Source organism: Rhinolophus sinicus, chromosome 12 (genome assembly GCF_057876585.1).
Source record: "Rhinolophus sinicus isolate RSI-liver-muscle chromosome 12, RSI-T2T, whole genome shotgun sequence".
Taxonomy (NCBI): Eukaryota; Metazoa; Chordata; class Mammalia; order Chiroptera; family Rhinolophidae; genus Rhinolophus; species Rhinolophus sinicus.
The window spans coordinates 54,543,876-54,563,762 of record NC_142512.1 but is presented as its reverse complement, the minus strand read 5'-3'; the positions used below and the strand labels follow the sequence as shown (position 1 = coordinate 54,563,762).

The window sequence follows — 19,887 nt, the reverse complement described above, 5'->3', positions numbered from 1 at the left end:
TTTTTACAAAGTAACCCAGTCAGTACCCCTGTTTAGTGTTGGTCATGAGGTTTGTCTGTAACTATTTTCCAGTTAATGATCAAAATTCTTCTGCTCTCGACTCACACAGACTAAGACGAAAAGAAATGAAGTGAAATGAAAAAATACTTATTCTTTTAATGATACAAACTAAAGTTGTCCAGAATGGCTCAGAAAAGGTGGCAGGAAGGTGCTGATCGGTCACTTAATTATACACGTTAAAAGGTTTGTAAGAACCATGGGCCCTGTGACAATCCAGTCCTCATGGAGCCTGAAATCCAGACTTGTGACATGTCTGTCACACATACCCGGTCTACGAACTGGATAAAATGATCGTGAGACTGTTCCGCACAGATGCAGAAGGTTTGATCATCCGATTGTTTCAAAATGTTGGTTGAATATCGTAAATTTTTTTCATCCAACATGGATTCTTCTGGGACAGTTTTGGCAAAAGGATACATTAATATAGGATCCAAATAGAGATTATACTATTGGAAGTGACTCATTAATCTGTAAATATGGAGAATAAAGTGCTTCACTTAGTGAATCCTTATAGGTCTTAAAACATAACTTTAGGATGAACTTTTAGCACTGAACTTTATTTTACCTATTTTTCTGGAAGAAAGCGTAACGCTGGTACACAATTTTAAATCAGAACAAGTAAACACAATTCGGCACGTCCGTGGTGTCTTTCACACTACAGGGGTCAATAAAGCTGCTGTGTGAATCAAGACCCTAGACCACCAGTCTGATAATCAGCTGCGTGACATGTCAGAATACAGCCGTGTTCTCAGCGTTATCATGGAGTAGAAAGTACTTTCCTCGCTGATCAGAGTAGTAAATGACATGCTCTGTGGAGGCCAGGTCTCTTCCTGTTGCTGTTGGTATACAAGCAACAGGACCGCACCCCTGGAGCCCTCCCCACGGCTCAGGCCCCAGGAAGCCTCAGCATCATATGGTCTCGGTGGCTCTGTTGCCCTTTACGGAGGAGGGGACAGCCTGAGAATCCAGGCACGACCCCATCCCCCATGTTGGAGCTCTGTGTGCTCCACTCATGCTGTCACTTGTCTCCAGGACACTTTCCTCCTCCATGCGACCCCGCTACTGACTGGGAGACCAGAGACGCCAACTGGTTAGACATGTGTCTAACGAAGAGGAAAGGGTCAGGACTCTCCTGTAAGGAATGGTTTAATGACACTGGTTTTGTCTAGTGAAGGCCTTTTTCCTCTTTCTTTATGGATTCCTGGTCATTTCCTAGAAGATAAAGTTGTTGGACAAGACTTCTACAGAAATCAGGTGACAACGTATTAAAGAACTAACACATTTGGTCCTTTAGGGTGTGTAAATTCAGCCTGCACCTAGGGACATGATGGCATCGCCTTTTATGGTGAAAGTAAGTCTGCTGAAAATTCAAAATTCAAGATATGTCAAATTATAAAACTTTCAAGAGTTATTAGGTTACATCAGCCTTTCTCAACAGTGATGCTGAGAGAGAATTAAGTCCTAATTTCTGAGGCATCTAATGTATGTAATAGAGTAACTTCCCTCTTATGCTTCGAGAATAGCTGTATGCCATCCTTGGAAGAATTTAGAAAATAGTCACTGAAATGATTTCTGTGTTTTGTGGCTGAGATGAGAAAGTGGATGAGAGAGGCTGGCTGAGAGCTCAAGCTCAGACACAGCTACGTGAGACCTGGGCGACTCCAGGAACACGGAAGAGCCAAAGGATTGATGGAGCTGAGTAAACACCCGTGAGTGACAAACTTCCTAATTCTCTGAACAGTTTAAAACCTTCACAGAAGTCTCAGTGACACTCTCTACAGGAAGAAAAGTGTTCGATTACTGCGTCAGTCAGCATGTGTTGCTGGAGTCTCTGCGTATATGTCAGCGGAACGTTCTCCTTTGTTCTAGAACGCGCACGGATCGCCTACTCACCAGCTGCAGCTGATAGAGCTGGTTCAACATCGTCATATGCTGAGGGTTAATTGGCGAGGTTAATAGTGCAGGGTTGAGACCAATGTTTTTTGCTGCAAACTGCAAAAGCTGTGCTTGAACCTGTTTAACACAAAATACATCATTAGGCGCTGAATCACTACTAAAATATTTACTCATCTGTGTAGTTTCCAGGTTCAAAATTGATTAATTAATGACAATTATATTTGTCTGAGTGAACTTCAAAAGCCATTAAAAAATTTGTATACTTTTTAACGTTACTTAACATGCTTTTATGAAGAATAAGGAAGGAATCTCGGAGACAGGGAAGAAGGGGGAGAGGGGAAAGAAGAAGAAGGATTTCTTCCTCCAAATGTTTGACTTGTGAATTAAGTTTCTCATTATGAATTAACTTAGTTATGAACAGACTTCCTAATTTCTTTTCTGAGAGTGACTCTGGGCCCTTCCTCTCAGTAACCCATTTCACCTTCTGTCAAAGGGAAGTGATTCTCTCTCGGTTCGAGCCTTATCAAAGGAGGCAGATGATGCCTCTTGGTAGATGGCAGCATGCCAGTGGGCAACAGGGTCTCGTCCCAGGGTGGGCAGTAACCCCTTTTCAAGTGTACACGCTCGGGAAGTGGTCCCCTTGCTCGTGGGAGCAGACACTCCTCTCGGTGGGCACAACTGCCCCCAGCCTCCCTGGGGCAATGCACTTGCGCGGCTCTGCCAGCCCTGACCTTGACTGTCAATCTGCCCACTGTTCAGAGGTGCCTGGCACTGGCTATTTCAATGTCCACGTGTCTATTTATCAGAGCATTTATGCAGATGACTTTAGGTAGAATACGGATGAGCATTTTTTACCTTAACAATTGTCTAATGAGTATCAGAAAAATCTTGATTGTCCTATTTATGGTAGATATGTCGTTTCCTTGAAGAATACATTTATTTAAATTAAGACAAGTCAACTGAAAGGAAATGTGACAGTACAGTGAAGTGGGCGGCACACAGACTGACATTTGGGACACGTTAGTCTGTTTGCTGAGTGTGTGAAGACTGCCGCCGTCCCCATGCCCCGGAAACCATCTCTCCTTCTGCCCCTCAGGCTGGAGTGACCATGTCACGTGGTTTGGCTTTGAGTGGAAGTGGTGTGTGCAACTGTCCACCTGGCAGAAAGCGGCTGCCCAGACTCCACTTTCCGCCCTGCTGCTGGGACATGGCCCTGGCAGAGCGGCTGCCACTCACCCTGCTTTCCACAGTCACCTAGAGAGCAAACGGCTGTCTCATCTAAGCGACTGTATTTTGGGGTCTTTCTGTTACAACCATTTACTCTGTATACTAACTAATGAATTTAACTGTGATTTTACCCAGGTTTCATCAGCCATTTCACTACTCAGTGCACAAATGTGGTTCACACTGACTTCCAGCTAACTTTATAATTCATCATTATACTGGATGGCTGCGTACTCTTCCTCAGGGGTTAAGGACGGCAACACTGCTCAGCTGACCCCTGAACAATGTGGGTTTCAACTGCATGCAATTCAAACCCATGCTGTTCAAGGATCAACTGTAATTGAAAACTCAGTCCAAAGTCTAAAATTATGGAATGTTCTAAAAGTAAACCATATTAATGAAAATGTTGTATTATGCTTTAGAGCTGCTATGTAAAACAATATCCTTTTCCTCAATTCTATTTGATCTTTTTTATAAAGAATATATAGGCAAAAATGATCTAATACTAACTACTAAACTTAACTAAAAAGCCTATAACATGCGCACTATTATGTGTACCGTGTTTTCCTGAAAATAAGACCTAGCTGGACCATCAGCTCTAATGCATCTTTTGGAGCAAAAATTAATATAAGACCCGGTCGTATTTTAATATAAGACCCAGTCGTATTTTAATATAAGACCTGGTATAATACAATATAATACCAGGTCTTTATAATATAATATAATGTAATGTAATAGTGGGTATATAATATTATAATACCGGGTCAATATAATATAATATAATATAATATAATATAATATAATATAATAATATAACATAACACAATACAATATAATACCGGGTCTTATATTAATTTTTGTTCCAAAAGACGCATTCGAGCTGATGGTCTGGCTGGGTCTTATTTTCGGCAAAACATAGTAGCATCACATTTCCTTTTGCACTAAAGCGCTATTCAATCTGACTGCTTCTGAGAGGTCTCCTCTGTGCTAGGCAGCATTTCAGTGTGTCATTTCCTCTCCCACCAGTCTAGCACAATGCCCTGGGTGCATCGGAACCACCCTGTCACGGCCAGGACGAAAAGCACGTCTGTGTGGTGTGCTGGGTCCGCCCTTCTCCCTGGCCATCCAGGCCCGGCCGGGCGGGCGACTCTGGGAGCCATGCTGAGAACAGCGCTGGCCCGGGAGAATCAGACGGCGGACCAGTACCGGAAGGCCTGCTCTTCTTCAGAGTGGGTTAGTTCACTCTCACTTTAAAACCTTGATGTCACTGAGGCGCGAGCTGCCACAGAAAGCAAGCATCTGGGTGGCCTCGTTCAGTAGTGCCCGGATGCGGGTCTGACCTGAGGGGATAGAAACTGAGGCACTTGAGCACGGAGACTGGGCTGGGAGGAGTTCAGAGGCTGCACGGGCGGCTGCGGCGGCTGTTGTAGGGTCCTGGCTTGTGCTGGTCCGCTACTGCCAAACACACCCAGATTGCCACTCGGTATCTGCGGGGACACGAGCGGGGACAGAGCTGTCACAAAACCACAGCTACAGGAGCCTCAGATGGGGTGACATGCTTTGTTGTCCTAAATAGGAATGCCACATGGTATCTACTGGCCCGTGAAGCTTGCCTGCGTTTTACATCACAGAAGCCACACCATAGCACCAGTTTTAATGTGTTTTGAAACCCAGCTATCACATTAAAGAAAGCTCTAATAATACAGTGCTACAAACAATAGCATTATGTATAGCTATTTGGATAATACATATTCCTAAGAGGGTATTTATGATGAGTTAGAGGCATAACGTGTGGGGATTACTAACGTGACAGAATAGCCACATTTTCAAATAGGAAATATAACTATTGTTTCAACAACGAAACCTGAAATTGAAGAAGCTGACAAATACAGGTGCTAACCGTGCTGCGTGTGGTACCTCCCGCTCTGCTGGGACGCGGTACCGGACAGGTACTGGGCAGAACCCTGCCGTGTGGGTTCACTCCACGACCCCACCCACACGTTCCAGATGGCAGAACATATGACCTGCAGATGTCCCACTGAACTACCACCAACGTGAGCGATGTAAGATCGCGAGGCTCCTAAGGACAGGACGCTGGTGACAGTGGAAGAGGCACTGCTGGTAGTTAGCCCAGGGCAGTGGGCACATGTGGGCCTGCTCGGCCACACTGAACACCCATCACAGCACCAACTTCAAAGGTTGTGTGCATCAGCCTCACCCACAAGACAAACCAAAGAGAAGGGCGTCTGTATCTATAGACGAGAAAGGCAGGGTGTACTGCACATCACTTCATTGTACAGAATCCGGGGGACAGAGTGACACAGAGCAGAAATCAATCAGAATGCTCAGGTCCTCCCCCTAGCGACGTCTGACAGTGACTTGCACTTCCCCAAGAGTGTCAGAGGCAGGGAAAACTCTCTGAGGACCCGAGAACCTTCCAGGAGATGTCACCCCTATTTCTGGGAAAAAGGGTAGGATGTGGGCTTTTCTTACAGACCACCGTAGTTAAGATCGCAATTTATGCAGGGGTCTGGCAACAGAAGGCTACTTTACAAGATGTATCCTCTAAACGAGCAGTAGTTAGCACCACAGTGCTGAACTCAAACACGTTTTAGTTACGTGTAAAAATACGCCTAATTTTGAAGCACTTCCTGTAAGATGGTTAAAACTCAAGAACTGGATTCAACTCTTGACACCAGTAAATCACTGGAAGGGAAATTGTTACGGCATTTCAACTACCTTTAACATAGTTGATCATATTTTAAAATATGGGCATTAATTACAATAAGAAAGGGTCTGTCTCAAACATGCCACAAAGGCAGGTGAGACACAGAGCACACCGCTCTCTCCCAGCGGCCTTACCTGTCGAGAAGAATTCAAGTTTTGCATGCCCAGCCCTGAGGCAATCCCACCCAGGGCCTGATTAGGGGGTGCACTGTTTGAAAGGGGGGGCTTCAGGCTTGGTGAAGGCAAAAATGGTGAAGTCGTGGGCTCTTCCACGAGGCCGCCACCCTGATTGGAGAAAGAAAGGGTGAGCTGTGTGCAGTGTCCAGCCACACACAGAGCACAAAGCAGTTTCCCAAGACATGTAAGGGATATGGATGGAGAAAGAATTAAAAGATCAAACAAGTGGATAATAACAGAATGGAGAACATGGGCAAAGGGAGGGGGAAAAAGAAAAAAGAGAAACAGGATTAAGATGCTGCTTTCATTTTAGCAATTAGTTTACAAACACATACATTCGCTTATAACATTCTCATCCACTACTGACCCCACCTAGGGGTACGAGTCAGGAGAAAGAGACAAGAACTCAGCAAAAGTCTAATTTGGAAAACACTTTACAACCACTTTCAAATAAACAGGTTCCTTTGGAGATGTCCCTGCCAAGGCTCTAGGCCTCCATTATGTGGAATTCTGCTGACACACAACTGTGTTTGATCTACAAACACAGCAACTTCATACGCTTTAACTCAATAATTGGGCAATGTATAAAACACACAGAATCCTATTAAATTTTTTTTTTTTACATTTATCGAGGTCACACTATGTGCTAGGCCTTTTGCAAATTGATCTCATCTAATTTCACAACAAGCCTGCAGTATTATTGCACTCTTTAAAGATAAGGAAATCAGTCAGGCTCCCACACTTAAATTCCAGCGTCACTGGGCACCCCAGATCTGGACTCTGGCCACACTGGGGCAGGGCAGGGCCGGGCCAGGCACCCCACGCCAGCTTCCTGCAGTGGAACGAAGGACCCTGTTTCTTTGAGAATGGAGATGGAGCCCCATCTCTTCTCCCATGACCCCTTTGTTTTTAATTTATTCTTTCTGTGTTCAGTTTTATTTTCAAGGTGAGAGGACGATACTAAAAAGAGTGAACTGGTGACTGGACTTGTTAAACATCTAAGGGGAAGATTCCCCACAGACACCAGCATGCCCTCTGACGTGGCCTAGCCAAGCAAGGGCCAGCCAGAATCGGTGCCCATGCCCAGCCACCTCTGGTCCCTTTTTCTGACATCCAACATGTAACACATTATTTCCAACTGGAAGAACTGTGCATGTAAAATAAGATAATAACATAGGAATTTGATGCCCCTTGTCTATTGGACGAATTGAAGCAGACAACCTGGCCAAGTTCACCCAATAAAATGAAAATCAGTTCTCAATTTCAGTGTTTTTTTCATTCCTCATCACATCATGTGAAACGTAACACTACCTCTTTTGAGTTAAACATTTATATATACTTGAAAAAATGGATAAAAGTCACTTAAATGTTACAGTTCAGCAGGTTTTTAATCTGGCTTCCATTAAGGACACAGTTAAAATGAAAAACACCTCTTATCAAACAAATGGACACAAACCACCTGAATTCCTACCTTGTCGAGAAAGGTGGGGCGGTCCACGGAAGACTCTTTGGAGATTGGTGGGCGGCAGCCAAGGGGCTTGGTGACCATTCCATTGTAGTCGGTCACTCCCAGTCCACGCTTGTCCATGTCCACCTTCTTTTCCAGCAGAGCGCCTGGAGCACAACAAACAGAAGCCACGCGTGAGAGAGAACGCCTGAGAAGGACCAGCTACGATACTGAGCTGCTAGACGGGTGGATTTCAGACCCTGGACCCCCGGAAAACACGGAGGCCCTTGGTTTGGTTCTGGCTGAGGCCCGACAGTCTGCGACCCTGCGCTCAGTCCTCAGCTCTCCTCCCTCCACTTGCACCCTCCACCCAGCCACACCGCCCTCAGGGGCTGCACTGGCCTCTCCCCGGTACACATCCCCCTTCTTCACACAGGCATCAGTCAGCGGCCACTTCCTCCGAGGGGCCCTCCCTGATGCTCCCGTCGAAAACAGCTCCTCTGTCCCACCTACAGCCATCAATTTCCATTTGCTGAGACCCTACTAGTTGCAAGGACTCTTCTAAATGTTGGGGCCACAATACAGTGCAAAACAGACACGGTTTTTGTCCTCACGGTCTTTCAGTCTAGTGATTAGTACTTGTTTAGCTCATGTCAGCTCTGCACTACTGCACAGAATGAACTTCTCCCGGCGCACAAGGCCTTCCTCCTCCATCCTTACACCCTACATCTGGCGCTGCCACGTGCTTATAAAGTGGATCCCCACGACTGGCAGACTCTGTACTTGCGAATGTACCTGCTAGCTGAAATTTGTGGCCCCCAAATCAGTAATTCTGGCACTTGTGAGGTCACTTGTGGACGTGCGCGGGCAGTGAAAAATGAGTGTCTTGCCCGAAAGCCAGCTCCCATCCGGTAAGTGAGGTCCTTCCTGTGGTCTGTTTAGTGGCACATTTTGTGTGCTTTTTGTTGGTGACTTCGGTGTTTACAGTGGTCACCAGCACAGTGCTGACGTGCAGTCGTGTCCCTGAGCAGGGAGGCGGCGACGTGCCCCAGGGAGAAAGCGAGGTAGGGAAGTGTGTTTCAGGCGCCAATTACAGTGCTGTTGGCCATGAGTTCATGTTAGTGAGTCAACAGTACGACCCATCCAGAAAAAGGAAAAGTCACCAATCTGTACATAAGGTCATTCGGAAAGCACTAAAATGACACCTATGGTGTGTGCTGAAGCTATGGAAAAGATGAGCAAGTGGCTAAATTTGTGGAATCACAGATGACTGATTAAAAAACAACAACACAGCCAATAGCATTGGTGTGAGTCTAAAAGCCAAAGAAATTTATGGTCCTATTACCCAGGGTCAGGGAAATGGTCAACCCTTCTTAGCTCATGTTTTATTAGAAAGAAATATGGCATATGGTTATTTGTAAGCAATGTATGTTAAATAAGGTATCTTTAAAAAGAAACACACATAAAACAAGGTTACATATTGGCTGGTTGGTAAAATACTTTGTGCAGAAGCTCGCAGGGACGCAGCCTGCATTTCCCTCAGGAGAATGGCTCAGTGCAGGCAGCGAGCTCACAGAACCCAAGTGCCACAAGTAATGAGAATAAACTGTATTTCACACGTAAATATTTAACACAATTACTGTTTGCAGGCTAGCTCCAGAACGAGGGTTCTCCACAGAGTAAGTGCTCAGCCAGCACGGCGATGCCTCTGCCGGCCCCTAAGCCAGTCCGCTGTGGGGCCAGGCACGAGGACATGCTGTCAGGACACAGTGAGGCCTGGCACGTGGCCCCTGCCCTTCTCCACAAGTGACACTCTTACCTCCCCTCAAAAGAGAGGGAAACAAATTTATCCATTTACTGAAGGTCTGGAAAAAAATATAAAAAAGCAAACATGCTTCAATGTGCATTTGGCCATTCTTCCCCAAGAGACTTGAGATGTGGTCAGTGCACGTCACGTGGTTACTCCTGGGCTGTGGCCTGGTCCTGTCTATGCGGCATGTACCCAACCATTAACCCACGACTACAATGGAACGCCTCTGGATTTCAGAAATCCACAAACCGGTACCTTTAAAAAAGCCTATTCTCAGCGCGTGATTTTACTTACTCATGGCCTGATCGAGACTCATATTATTACTCTTCAAAGCCTCTTCAGCTGGCTCTCTCTGTGCAGGGAAACAGAGTTCTCGTTAGAATTGCCCGTTAACAAAAGGAAAAGCTTGCCAAGAGTTCTGTCACTATCAACTCAGGGAAGTAGCATCATTAACTTAATGTTATTAGGTTTGGAACTGGAAATACTTTTCTTCACTCTTGAGCCTAGAGATTAATGTCTAAATAAAAAATACCTGTCGCAAGAAAACATACGACTTGATTTTTAGAGTCAAGGACGTGCACTTAACAGTTCAGACAAAATGCAGCACCAGCACTCGTGGGATTATTTCTGGGCAACACTGAACAGCAACGGTTCAGCAAGGCTGAACCCCCTGCCAGGACCACAGAGCCACTGATGAGGACACACGCAGACGGGGGCAGGACAGGCCCCAAGGCTAATGGGCCACCTCCCATGTGGCCTCTCTCATGCCAGCAGCTGTGGGAAGTCACTGTAGGAATCAGCTCATAGGCTCATTGCCTGCTTCACCGAGTCTGGGCTTTGTCTGCTGTCCACTACTTTTCACCAAGAAATGGAAGAACAAAACCAAACCAGTCGGTTCACTTGGGTAAGTGTCCCTGTGCTGGGAACAGACTGACTGCAGTGGAAGACCCGAGCCCACAGGGTGCTGAGCGCAGTACTGCACTGCCACCTGGCTCCCAGCGGGCCGCCACGGCTCCTCCCAGGGCCCGTGCCCGCCGTGAAGGAGGTCGATCCCTCCACTAGACTAGGACCATTCTAGACTCACTCTTTAGGGCCACCCACGGTAATCAACACGATAATCCACAGGTAATCAGCCACTTGGATAAGGACTTGGAAAGAAGACGTTTGCAGGGATACACGGCAGGTGCTGGTGCTGTCGCTCGCTAGTGGAAGCCCTGCCGTTCGGGTCTTGGGGACCGAACAGACTGGGTACACTTGCAGAGGGACACCCTGCGAGTCCCAATTCTCCCTGCACATGACCGGAGACATAGGGACTCAACGGGTGTGCTTAGGATTCTTTCTCTGGCCACGAAGCTTTTACTTTACATCAAGTTTTCTCTTGGGATCTTTGTCAATATACTGCATAAACTAATAAAAACACTCACTTTTAATTACAAATGAAAAGAATGTAAAACTGTAGAAACGAATGAAAATGAAAAATCCTGCAGCACTTTTTATTCAGGGAAAAGGCTCTCACGCATTTCTCGAGAGAAACGATGAGGCTCTGCCGTCTCGTTCAAAGCCATGGTCCCTAAACACGAGTGCCCAGGGGAAAGGGGAATTCACGAATAGGCTGTGACAGCCGACAATCAAGCTCCTCCCTCGAAAGCCTTCCTTCCTTCCTGTCACACATGACAGACGTGGGCAGGACACACGGGGACCGAGCAAAGCAAGCGAGAGCCAATCACCGGGAAGCCCATGTCCGTGAGTTGTTTGATGAGCCGGTTCATGATCCAGGCCTCGTCCTGCTTGCCAGACGTCTTCATGCCCTGGAAGAAGTGTGAGCGAGGGACAGTCCATGAGTCACGTTTCCAGGCGTTTCTTCTAGATCTGGGAGATGCCTACAACTCACAGGGATTTTAATTAAAGGCAAAGAATCGCTTCGTCGATTAGTTCTGTACTCTGGCAAGTCCCTGACAGTATTTCGTGGCTAGTTCTGTGGGGTTCTTTAGGGTGGACTTTAAAAAGCCACATAATTACTTCTCTTCCCCAGAGAATGAACTGAGTTCGTCACAAATATGTACCACTTCCATGATCCAATAACCGTAGTAAGTGCCCCCGAACCCAGCCCTATGCTAATGCTATGTGAAGTTCACTAAAAATCACATGTTTTTTTGCCCTTTTATAAGCTTTATTCTAAAAGAAGACAAAAGGCAAGGGGTTCCTTCCAACAGAATCAAAAGGCAACAAGAAGAAAGGAACAGAAAACCTGTTACTTTTGTTAATTGTTCTTTGCTTACAGCCCTTAGGGCAACCGGCAGTGAGGGAGAGGCTGCAGAGAGGAGAGAGGGGCCAACTACGAAGAGCAAGTGCAGGGGGGCGGGGGGCAGAAGGCCGGAGCAGCACATGACCCCTTTTCTCAGTCATTGCCCGCTTATTCTAAAGTTAGACTCCAATGGTGCATTAATACAACACAAAAAAGTCCTCCTCTAAAGATTCTTCACAGTGCTGTTCAAAATCGAGCCTGCCTTGACTACAGAATGGGCGAATGGGGAGATAGTAAAGGAACTGGCTCTTGTCCTGACAGGAAGCCGTTCACTTGGAGGCTGATTCAGTCATTTCTGTGCCACCAGGGTCAGATCTGCCCAGATTCTACAACATTTTAATGTACCAATTTGGTCTTTCTGGCCCCATCATTAACTGGATTAGCAGCCAGCCCGACAGTCAAAGCCTTCTTTTTGATGTCTGCAGCCACGTCTGCTCCTTAGGAACAGAGAGCCCTGATTTCAGTTCCTGGTTTCTGCTTACTGCTAACTGAATGCTTTCTTAAATTAAAAAATTTTGAATAGGTACTACATTCATGATGTGAAAAGTTGAAAAAAGGTGTACGTGAAAGCATCTTCTTCCTACCTACTTGCCCAGTGCTTAGTCCCTCTTCTCTCCAAGAGGAAACCACCGAGCAGTTTCTTACTTATCATCCCAGAGAATTTTTAATTCAGTGGAAACCATCATGAGCACGTGTGCGTGTATGTGCACAGACGCATGCACATGTGCACACACACACATGCACACACATGCACACACTTGCACGCGCGCGCACACACACACACACACACAATTTCTTTCAAAAATAATCTGCTTTGCTTTCCGTAATATGGATGTGGCATAATTTAACTGGTTACCCCATCAATGTACATTTATTTTCATTTTTTTACTACAAAGATGATAAAATAGAAAAGTGTGTGCCAATGCCATTTGCTATACCTGTGATCAGTGGAAATGCTGTGCCAGAGTTTGACGTGTCTAATTTTGGCCCTCCGTTGGGTTATACTAATTTATATTCCTACCAGCAATGCGGGAGAGTGCTGGCTTTCTCACAGCTTTGCAAACAGACCGTGTTTATTAAACTTCTGGTTTTCTGCTGGTCTGAGAAATTAAAAATGGCATCTCTTAGGCTTGTTTGAAATCAAGCTCTTTCAACAAGTCAGGCTGAGATCCTTCCATGTTTAAGAGCTAGCTGCATTCTTTTTCTGGAGATCATCCATTCACATTCTTTGCTCATTTTTCTATTGGATTACTGGTTGACTTAACAAAAATCAATTGCTAGGATATACACACACACACACACACACACACACACAAAACCAGCCCTCTCATGATGTGAGTTACAAATACTTTTTTCCAGTTGTTAACTTGTCTTTTGACTTTGACTAGGGTATTTTGTGCCATGCACAGTTTTTATGTTTATCTACTACAGTTTATGAGTCTTTTATTTTATGGCTTTTAGATTTTCATCACAGTTAGGCCTCTCCCACTCAAAGATTGTTTCAAGAATTCTTTTACATTTTTATTTTTCGTATTTAAATTTGTGATCTACTTGGAATTTCTCCTGGTGCATATATGAGCTGTGGGCGGATCTCACCTAAGTTTTTCCAGATGGCTGCCCATTTGTTTGAGACAACTTAATGGTCTTCCCCAGGAGCTCTCAGACTTTTGGGTCTCAGAACCCCATTACTCCCTTAAAAATTAAGGATCCTAAAGAACTTAGGTTTACATGGGTTGTATCTATCGATATTTACTGTACTAGAAATTAAAACTGAGAAATTTAGAAAATATCTTTTAATTAAAAAAACAACAAACCCATTATACGTCAGTATAAATAACATTTTCTAATGGAAAACAATTGCATTTTCTAAAACAAAAATTGAGAGCGTGAGAGTGGGGAGGGTGGCACTGCTGTGCGTGTCTGCCAGGCTCCTGGCTGACCGGCTGCTCAGAGGCAGCTGGACTCTCATGCCTGTCTCTGCACTGGCTTTGCTGTGAGAGCACTTCCGTGTAGTCTCCAAAAAACTCTACCCTATGCTTAGGAGAGACCCCGAAAGAGTCTCAGGGGCCTGTACTCCGAGGACCTCTGGCCTGCCTCCCCTCACTGGGTAGAGATGCCACAACCAAACCGAATGGGCTCAGCAGGAGCACTGACTCTGGGTCTTTCTTTAGTGTCACGCACACCTTTTGGAGTCCTTTCTTGGGGGCATTGCCCCAGGAGCTGCAGGAGGAGGCGCTTTCTTGGGAAGCAGCACTGTTCCACATGGCCCCTTCTTCGTCTTCCCACTGACTGGGACCGAGGCTCATGTCGTCCCCACCACTGCCCCAGCCTTCTTGCATAGATTTTGAAGCTAGAAAGAGAGTGAACATGAACTAATCAAATTCACCGTTCCTGAAGCCGACAGTGCTGCCTACATCACTGAGGGGGAGGTGGGACCAAAGGGGCGGCTTATCATTTATCTTCTCACTACTTCCTTTCCTTCAGACCTAAGAACTGAATTTCTCCACCGGATACATAATATGCATGCACGTGCTTTTTTTTTCAAATGCCAGCCATTTGGAGTCTGTGCTGTTCCAAACACCCTTAACTGACTGTAGATCACTGTGAAGCATAAACAGTCTAAAAATAAATCCTGGGGGCTACAGGAGAAGGTGGCAATCTCCATCTACATGGTATGAAATGGCCAGTAAAACGCAGAGTTGTGAAAATGTCACTGTCCTCATGTGCTTTTTAATCGCCTGCCACAGTATGCTGTGTGGACCGGTGCTCCTCCAACGTGACCATACGTGAGTCACCTGGGGACCCTGAGGAATGCACCAGGTCTGCGGTGGAACCGATAGCCTCTGTTTCTGACCAGCTCCCAGGAGACGCTCCCAGAATAACTGGAGGGAAACAGCTGAGGCGCCAGGCAGATGGAACTACAAGCTGACTACCGAGTTCCGATTTCAGGATATAATTTTTTCTGCTTTCTTAAAATACAAAATGATTTTTGGTGTAGAATTTATCTATAAAGTTGTCACTTCCGGGGAGAAACGGAAGGCTGCCAAAGATTAGGCAACAGCACAGTTGGCTGGAGACTGCAAGACAAAGAAGACATGCTGCTGACAGGGCGGACAGGCATGTAACTGGGCCTCCAAGGACACATGATGAACACAAACACACTGCCTTCAAATGGCACGGGAATCTGAATACCCGGGAGCTGCCTTAGCCTTCTGATTTGTCACAAGCAGCGCTGTGAATGGAACCAACAGCCCAGCAGGATGGCAGGTACATGGCGCATACTATTCAGTGTTGGCAAAGGAACAAAACACAAACGGTCAAGTCACATTTTAAGACTCAGACACGTCATGACACTTCCAAAGAAAATGTGACGCTTCTGCAGCCGAGTGGACACTTAATTTCCACATCAGACTGACGTCATCAATCTTATATTCGTGCCTGGGTCAAAAGCATCACATTGCAAAACACCCGCACACGACAGAGTTCCCCTACGTAAGTGTGATCTGACATTTTAAAGAACATGTATTTTATACGTGTCCTTATTACACTTTCAGATAAGGGGAGGGAAATGCAACACAGTGATTTTTCCTTTTTTTTCAAAAAAAAAGAGAGAAAGAAAAAAAACAACGCATGAACCTGGAGTACCCAAAGCAGAATTTTGTTTCCAAGGCAAGAAATGTCCGACTGCCCAGCAGCAACATGTTTCAAAACCTAATCTGAAACAGGAAAAAGCCTGCCTTATGCACCTTACTCGGTGAAAGAGCAAGTTTACATTGTTCAAATGGCAGCAAGGACACTGAAGTGCCGATGCTCTGAGTTGTATCAAGCAGATAGGCTGCAGCATTCTGATTCTTTCATTTACTTATTTTTTAAAAAGGAAAGCTGGGTTTTTGTTAGAGCTCCTTTGTGCTCACGTATCTGGCATGGCAAATACTTCTGTACGGTCTTGGTTTAATGTTAGTCTTCAAGTATAAATAAAATGAGGCAAGTGTCCTAAAAAGTAATTCTTGCAATTCAGCTTCAAGTGTCCCTCTAAATAAAATACTCGGACCCACTTTAATCTGCCAAAGCTGGGCCGGCAGGACGCCGGGCTCACCTGGTTTGCACAGGGCCGGGGTGGCAGTGGGTGCGCCCGCTCGTCCAAACGTCACGGCCGGCTCGGTGGGCGCATCTCCCCACCCGCTGCTGCCGCTGGGCGGTTTGCCCCACGCTGCCGTGCCGTTGTCAACCAGGGTGGAAGGGGAGGATGGTTCTCCCCAAGAGTTTTCGGCCTTTGAATGAACATTAGGCATTTCTCCCCAGCCTGATGAAACTGAAAAGGGTGCCAAGGGAGAGAGAAAATAATAAAAGTGAAACAAAGTAAAAACGGTCATTCCAAATCCAAAATAATTCCGAGATAATCTACCTTTGGGATGGCTTTTAGCAGAAAGTGAAATGGAGACATTAATCACATTTGTTTAGCTTCTTAAAGTTGCAACTTTCTTACTCCTGATTCCCCATCCACTTAAAACTGCAAGACTATTAAATGTTATTTCACAGTATTTGCAACATAATGGGGTTTAAAATAACAGTTTAAATGAATGGCTAAGAAATAGCTTTTTAACTGATATTGTATGTATATGTAACGACCTAAAAGAAAATTTGTATTACATTATTTTGTTATAAGAAAATTTACAAGTTGCAAATATATACTGAAAAACTTATTCTTATTTTTTGACCAACCATCAAAGACAGAGATCCGGGGAAAGAAATGAGAAGATGGCAGATTAAACAAATATAGATAAAGCAGTCCTGGAGAAGATAGACAGTTCCCAGGTGCCCCCTAGGGGGCTGCAGAAGAACAGAGGCGTATGCCTTAAAATATGGGAACAGAGTGGGGGACTGTGGGACAGGGTGGTTCCACAGACACACTGACGACAGGGTTCTCTAGGAATTCTTCCTTCGTTCCTCTGTCCTGTCCTGTTGCCATAGCATCCGGATCAGGGACTGGTACCGCATGAATCCAGAAGGCTATGGCATTACCATCTGCAGGCACAGAAGAGGTCCTGGGCCAGGCAACAATAAGGTCTCCCCACTCTTTACACTTCAGTCAGGAAAACATTTTGTTACATGTGTAAACTTCATTTTTCCCAATCAATGCAAATTCTGGTCATTTTGCTTCTGCCCAGAAGCTCCCTCGACACTGCTGACAGTCACGCTGACAGCTCATCTCAGCTGTAATTTTCATATAGACACAGTTTCTCAGAGACAGAAACGTGAACGTGTTAAAAACTACCTGAAGACTAGGAGGCACAAATGCAAACAGTTAGGCACAGATTTTACATTACCTGGTCGCAAACATAGATATTACTATCTCAATTATAAAACTTACTCATTTTCTGACTAAAAAGAGCACGGAATCAGTTCCCTTGATGCTCTTTATTCTAATAAAATGTGCTAATATTGATTAATGACAAAAGGACATACAACCTATGAATCACTTTAAATTACAAGCTCTACGCTGAGCAATATATTATGTAAATTATTACCAACAACAGGGAAGTTAGCCCTAATCAGTTATTGTTGACAATTGCTACTATTATATTACCCATCACACACAAAACAATAATGTATATTGGGAGAAGCAGTTTTACAAATTGAAGAGACAAAATTAAATCAGGAAAATTAACATAGCTGATAAAAATTAGGGATGTTTTGGGAAGATAAAATAATTCAGATGTTCCCAATGGCCAATCAACTATAAAAATACTGATTTATTATAGCTAATTAAATAACGAATTCACCTAAAATTGGTTTGTCATCCTTATACTTCCATCTCTTTGAAAGGCAATACTACAAATCATTTAAGTCCGAACTGAGAATAAATATCAAGACTATAGTAATTATAATCGATTAATTTTTATGAAACATTTTAAATTCCTATTAAAGCAGAAATGTCTACAGAGTATTTTTATATAGAAGGCAAATGATTTGCAGGTAGCATGTTTTAAAATCTTAAAAATAAATGGAATAATTGCTTTCTCAAAAGTAAAAAACCCTAGTATTTCCATTTTAAGTTGATCTCTGATAAGAATGTAATTGACCTACAACGCCCAACTCACATACACATCAGAATATGCACCACTGACACGGGAAAAGCTCTAGGAGAGATGCTAAAAACAGAGGCACACTAGATAATTTTGATGCAAAGCAAATCTTGTCAGCAGACAGAAAATAGTCTTGCATACATACTGCTAAAATAAATGTAATCTCCACTGTTCAGTGTTCATTGCTGCAGTGACTTCGGTATCCTTTTTGTTAATAATTTCATAGCGGTTCTTTTAAAGTTGGGCCTAATGAGGCAGAACAATGTCTATCTTACTTATATTTAAGACAGCTGTATCAAAATTTTAACAACGGTCCTTCAAATACGACCACTTTTGGCAAAATAGTTCTGTACTGTGAGGTTCAGGAATCATCATCTCCTTTCGTCAACTGAACACATACAGTGTTGGGAACAAAATAGTAACAATGAAATGCCACCAGAGTATATCGTTTTCATTCAGTTTTGAATACACATTCTTCATCTTTCTATCAGAAGGGAGAAAACAAACCCAGAGGATGATACAAAAAGGAATACAAAGCAGATCAAAGGACAGGGAACTAGAAACGCGGGAGAGTCTTTGTGACTTGTCTTAAGTACGACAGCCAGTTAAGTCAGTAGATGGCATTCTTTCTTCTGTGAAATCAGAAATCAATTCCAGCTTGTTCCATGAATGATTCTTTCACAGTTTTATAAGTATGGCGGGTAGTGCTTTTTGGGAAGAATATTCCATTAAAAAGCGGCCAGTTACAATTAAGTGAAGGAAAGATCATGACAAAGGACTAAAAATTCAATTGACTAAGCGTCTGAGGGCCCGCTATGTGCCTGGCATTTTAGGGCCTGACTTAAATATTAATGAGATGGGATTCAGCTCACGCGGAAGCCTGTAAGTGTGATGTAAATTTATAACGATACTTGGTCGGCTACTGGCTTAACGAGAGAGCAGAAGCGGCAGCTATAGAACAGTTAATTTTTCTTATTTGAAATCAAGATAGGTATAAAGTACAGCTTTATACAGAAGCCTTTGCCCAGTCAGAAGGCAAAGCATACTACTTTTTAGAATGCCTCATTTCGTGCCCTTTATTTAACACTTCTGTCCCAGCCAGGGGACTATTTGATGGCTGCAGACGAGGGTGTCTCCCCAAAGCTGGCAATGGCCTTGAGCGGCACAGCAGCCTCTTACAGGAGCTTCTTTTGCTTGCCGTCCTGGATCATCACAGAGGGGAGGTATTAGAAACAGGAAAAAAATCATACTTATTTTTTATTTTAGCGCATGAATACAGATTTTGAAAGTGCTAAGTCTGTCTTATTGATATGAGGGCGGCCAAAACCATACGTTTGTATCTTTAACTATCTTATTCATTCATCATTTTGTACTGAGTGTGAATCCCACCTTCCAAGTCCCCCAAAACACAGAGACATGAAAACACCCAAACCAAACCAAACAGAAACCCCATATCCCCAAAAAGCAAAGATCACAGATCATTCCTCTTTTAGTAACTATTGCATGGTGCTTAAAATAGAATTACTCTGGCTGGAGAGGTCAGTCAGATCTATTTCTGAAGTTACGGCATGAAAACAGGTGAGCTCTCACAGCATCGTGCTGATTCATTCCACTCGCAGGTGACTCTTGTTTTGGTATCAATTTTACAGCAAAGGGCGACAGGAGCAGGTGAGTGTCCAGGACAGGGAGTCCTGCAGGAAGGGCTGTTCTCCAGCTCCTGTTCTTGGGGAGACGCAGGGGAACAAGATGCACGTTTTACCTACCTAGGGAGAGAATGCCTACATCCAATTTCTTCCAAGTTTTAGCTTAGTGAATGGGTGCTGCCTCTCCCATGATTAATTCACATGATCTCTGCGACTGGATATAATATTTGTGCCAGAAAACTAAGTGATAAGGCAAATAAAATATCACCAGATTAAGTATTCTAACGAAACGTAAAGTTTCCCCTTGGCTGAAGCCTTCTTCAGGGTACGAGACAACTACCTTGATTACCAGCGGCACAGGCAGAACGCCCGGGATGGCTAAGGAGCCATTCCTGAGGAACAGAGGGGAACAGGCAGTGAGATGGGTAAGAAAATACTCTGGAATAACATCGATCTTAGCAGTACACTTCCGCCTTCTGACTGCTGTATGGTGCTAACACCGCGGTTCCAAC

The 19,887-nt window shown here is 44.5% G+C and overlaps 1 protein-coding gene across 5 annotated transcripts in view; it reads right to left on the bottom strand.

Annotated features, from left to right (window-relative positions):
* TNRC6C (trinucleotide repeat containing adaptor 6C) overlaps positions 1-19,887 on the bottom strand; it is a 119,643-nt gene that overhangs the window by 19,520 nt on the left and 80,236 nt on the right. For 3 of the 5 annotated variants that reach the window (XM_088802425.1, XM_074319472.2, XM_088802424.1), the window contains 8 exons: positions 15,743-15,958; positions 13,830-13,996; positions 11,069-11,149; positions 9,636-9,693; positions 7,556-7,698; positions 6,043-6,216; positions 4,521-4,667; positions 1,954-2,073 (listed from right to left, as the gene is read on the bottom strand). In XM_088802425.1, the coding sequence (XP_088658551.1) occupies positions 1,954-2,073; positions 4,521-4,667; positions 6,043-6,216; positions 7,556-7,698; positions 9,636-9,693; positions 11,069-11,149; positions 13,830-13,996; positions 15,743-15,958 (1,106 nt within the window). The remainder of the gene's footprint in view (positions 1-1,953; positions 2,074-4,520; positions 4,668-6,042; positions 6,217-7,555; positions 7,699-9,635; positions 9,694-11,068; positions 11,150-13,829; positions 13,997-15,742; positions 15,959-19,887) is intronic. The other 2 variants (XM_074319476.2, XM_074319473.2) reach the window with 1 other exon arrangement.